A 3,395-nucleotide genomic window follows, 5' to 3' on the forward strand; every position below is an offset into this window, starting at 1 on the left:
TGTATTTTCCGAGTCTTCAAATTCTGACCAAGTTTCTAAATCTATCCTCAACCTGCTCGGCGGGTGTTAGCATTGTAATTTGTCAGTGTTACACATTTATATAAACATGCATAAACAAAATCAGACTATATATATCGTTGTAGCCAACTCCGTCTATTAGAACCATACGCAAGCAAGTAAACTCTTTACAGAGGTTAGGAAAGGTCTGCTCTATACAGTGCAAAACGATACCAAGTCCGCCTACGCCACCAACTCACGTGCCACATCCACAACACACCACCACAGCCACACAGCCACATCACATTATCATGTCACATACACCACCCAGCAGTACTAACCTTCGTCTCTCACCTGAGAATTTGCAGGTGTCGGGGCATTACAGGACAATTTGGATGGGCAGATCATTTCTCAGGTGCAGCAGCAGCTGGGTGCGTTGCTGCTGCTGTGTGCGTTCTTGTCGTTCGGAGGACTAACCTGTCTGGAGGTCTTCGAGTCCGAGCGCGTCTTGTAAGTCACATGAGTAGTCGTATGTTTCACCAGGTTATGTCGTATGAGTAGTCGTATGTTTCACCAGGCTATGTCGTATGAGTAGTCGTACATTTCAACAATTAATTTGCATTGCACAGTCTTGGTAGCTTCGATAAACCCAATCAACTGTAATAATTTAAATATACCACTCCGTCTCATACCTACCGCTTTCTCCAACTGTAATAATTGAAATATACCACTCCGTCTCATACCTACCTCTTTCTCCAACTGTAATAATTTGAATACACCACTCCGTCTCATACCTACCTCTTTCTCCTTCCTACCTACCGGTCTCAGGTTTTTGCACGAGCGTGCGAATGGGTTCTATCAAGCGGGCAGCTTCTTCCTCTCTAAACTGTTGTTCGACACAGTGCTGCTGCGTATCATCCCACCCATCTTCACCGGCACCCTCTTTTACTTTCTCATGGACATGCGTGCTGGGTTTGTGCACTTTGTCGTGTAAGTATCTGCTGTGTGAGGGCGTACGTCTCTCCTTTTGTTCGCCGTGTATGTATGTGCTATACGAGTTTATTATACCGTGTATGTATCTTTTCACATCACACACACACACACCTGCACACCCACCCACACCCATCCACACCCACACTTACACACACTCTCTCTCTTCTCACGCACACACACAGATTCATCACGGTGTTGACGCTCTGCAACCTGACGGCTGCGTCTATCTGCATGCTCGTGGGCCTTGCCATCACCAACCGAGCCCTGGCACTTCTGGTAGCGTCGTTGGTGATCCTCTTGTCTCTATCGCTGACTAACCTGTTTAACAATAGCGGGTCTATGCCGTCGTGGGCTGCCTGGGTGCACTATCTGAGCTTCTTCAACTACGCGTACGAGGCACTCGTTATTAACGAATTGAAGGTGTGGCCTGTGCGTGCATATCACAGCTTTGTGCCGGTTTTGTGTGGGCGGGTGTTCTCTCCTGCGTCAAGCATCGTGCCGGTTTGTACCGGTTTTGTGTGTGCGGGTGTTCTCTCCTGCGTCAAGTATCGTACCGATTTGTACCGGTTTTGTGTGTGCTTGTGCTCTCCCCTGCGTCCGGTTTGGCGACAAATGTTAAACCGTTTGTTCTCATTGCGTGGCGCTCGTTGTCTCGTGCGGTTGAATTGTTTGATTGGCTTTGTATCACCCAAGTACACTCACCCACACGCACAAGGCATTGCCCATAGGGGAGTGCCAGTGTGTGTGTGCATGCTTGCTTATAAAGATATGATGTGTGTGCGTGCTTGTTTATGAAGATATGGTGTGTGTGTATGCTTGTTTATGAAGATATGGTGTGTGCGCATGCTCGTGTGTATGAAGATATGATGTGTGTGCATGCTTGTTTATGAAGATATGATGTGTGTACATGCTTATTTATGAAGATATGGTGTGTGTGTACGATTGTCTGTCTAAGCTCGTAAAACAAACCTTGTGTGCGTAAGCTAAGCATAGAACAGTGCCGCAAGTTTGTCAGTCACCGCCAACCGTCGCCAACCGTCATACCTCGAAAGAATGTCACATTTTCATGTACTTATATATACAGCCCTACAACCCTAGCCACATAACCCTACAACCCTAACCAACCACCCACTCGTACCTACACCCCACACCTTCTCTCAGGACATTAATTTCCAAGGGGTAGCTCTAGGCGCTGAAGCCTTGTCGGTGGAGGCCAACCAGTTGCTGGATGAATTAGGATTTGAAGTGGAGAACTACGCTCTGGACATCTTCGTGTTGACGGGACTGTTTCTGTTGGGGCAGTTGCTGACGTTCCTGCTGTTGCAGTACCGTATTAAGTTGGTGCGATAACGGGACGGGTGCGAGGGCGAACTGGGGAGGGGGGGGTGAGGAAATAGGCGGCGCTTATTCCGTCACACACACGCGCCGACGCGGAATAAGTCTTTCGCAGAGAGGCGGATGCGATGCAGGCTGCATGGGAGGGTCAGTTATCAGTGGTGCAATGGAGCAAGTCCAATGCGTATACGCACTTTGGGTGGACATAGTTGGTGTACATAATTTATAAGCACTATGGGGACATAATTGCAGGTGTATAGAATATATAAGCACTTTGTGTGTACGTAGGTGGAGGTGTACATATTCTATAAGCACTTTGTGTGTACGTAAGTGGTGTACATAATCTATAAGCACTGTGTGGACATAGTTGGAGGTGTACATATTCTATAAGCACTTTGTGTGTACGTAAGTGGTGCACATAATCTAATAACCACTTTGTGTGGACATGAACGTGCCGTGTGAGTGCAATGAGGCGAATGACACACGAAGCACTGCACTGTGTTGTGACGGGATACGCTGATGGCGAAGGAAAACCCTAAAACCCTAGGACCCTAAAAAAGAACCCTAAAACCTATATATTGGGTTAGGAGCAGACTATTGCGTAGAGTGGGCAGATCACTGCGATCACCAGTAATACCGCATGACGATCAGTAAGTTTCAAATGAAGAACAAATAAAGCCTCAAACCGTGCTAGTGAAACGGGTGATTCATCATGGTTTTTAACCCTATACCCTGGCCTATGTAGTTGTGGTTGTCCTGACGCATTGCGCGAGTAGCCCAACGAGAGAACGTAAGTGCGGAGTATTGGCTCCATGACATCTTACTACAGGTCACTGTATATTATGGTTGTGCCTTGCGTGCTCCAGATGACCACTTACCGACTTGTGCGAAAGTCCTAACGTCCCATATAACGCTACCTCTATGGATAGTATGTGTTTTATAGTCTGTGTAGATAGTATGTGTTTTATAGTCTGACGTACCTATACATAGAAATCTGCTGGCAATACAGCAGTCTCTATGGATAGTATGTGTATTATAGTCTAACGAACCTATTCATAGAAGTCTGCTGA

At 46.8% G+C, this 3,395-nt stretch overlaps 1 protein-coding gene across 1 annotated transcript; it reads left to right on the forward strand.

The window, feature by feature from the left end:
• Positions 1-360: 360 nt before the first annotated feature.
• On the forward strand, positions 361-2,734 carry SARC_09855 (hypothetical protein; the record flags this gene model as incomplete). Its single annotated transcript, XM_014296112.1, has 4 exons — positions 361-507; positions 826-987; positions 1,173-1,410; positions 2,152-2,734. Coding segments are annotated over 4 exons (736 nt in total), but the record flags the coding sequence as incomplete, so codon positions are not given.
• Between the last annotated feature and the right edge of the window lie 661 nt (positions 2,735-3,395).

The sequence above is a fragment of the Sphaeroforma arctica genome (genome assembly GCF_001186125.1).
Source record: "Sphaeroforma arctica JP610 unplaced genomic scaffold supercont1.1064, whole genome shotgun sequence".
Lineage (NCBI taxonomy): Eukaryota > Ichthyosporea > Ichthyophonida > Sphaeroforma > Sphaeroforma arctica.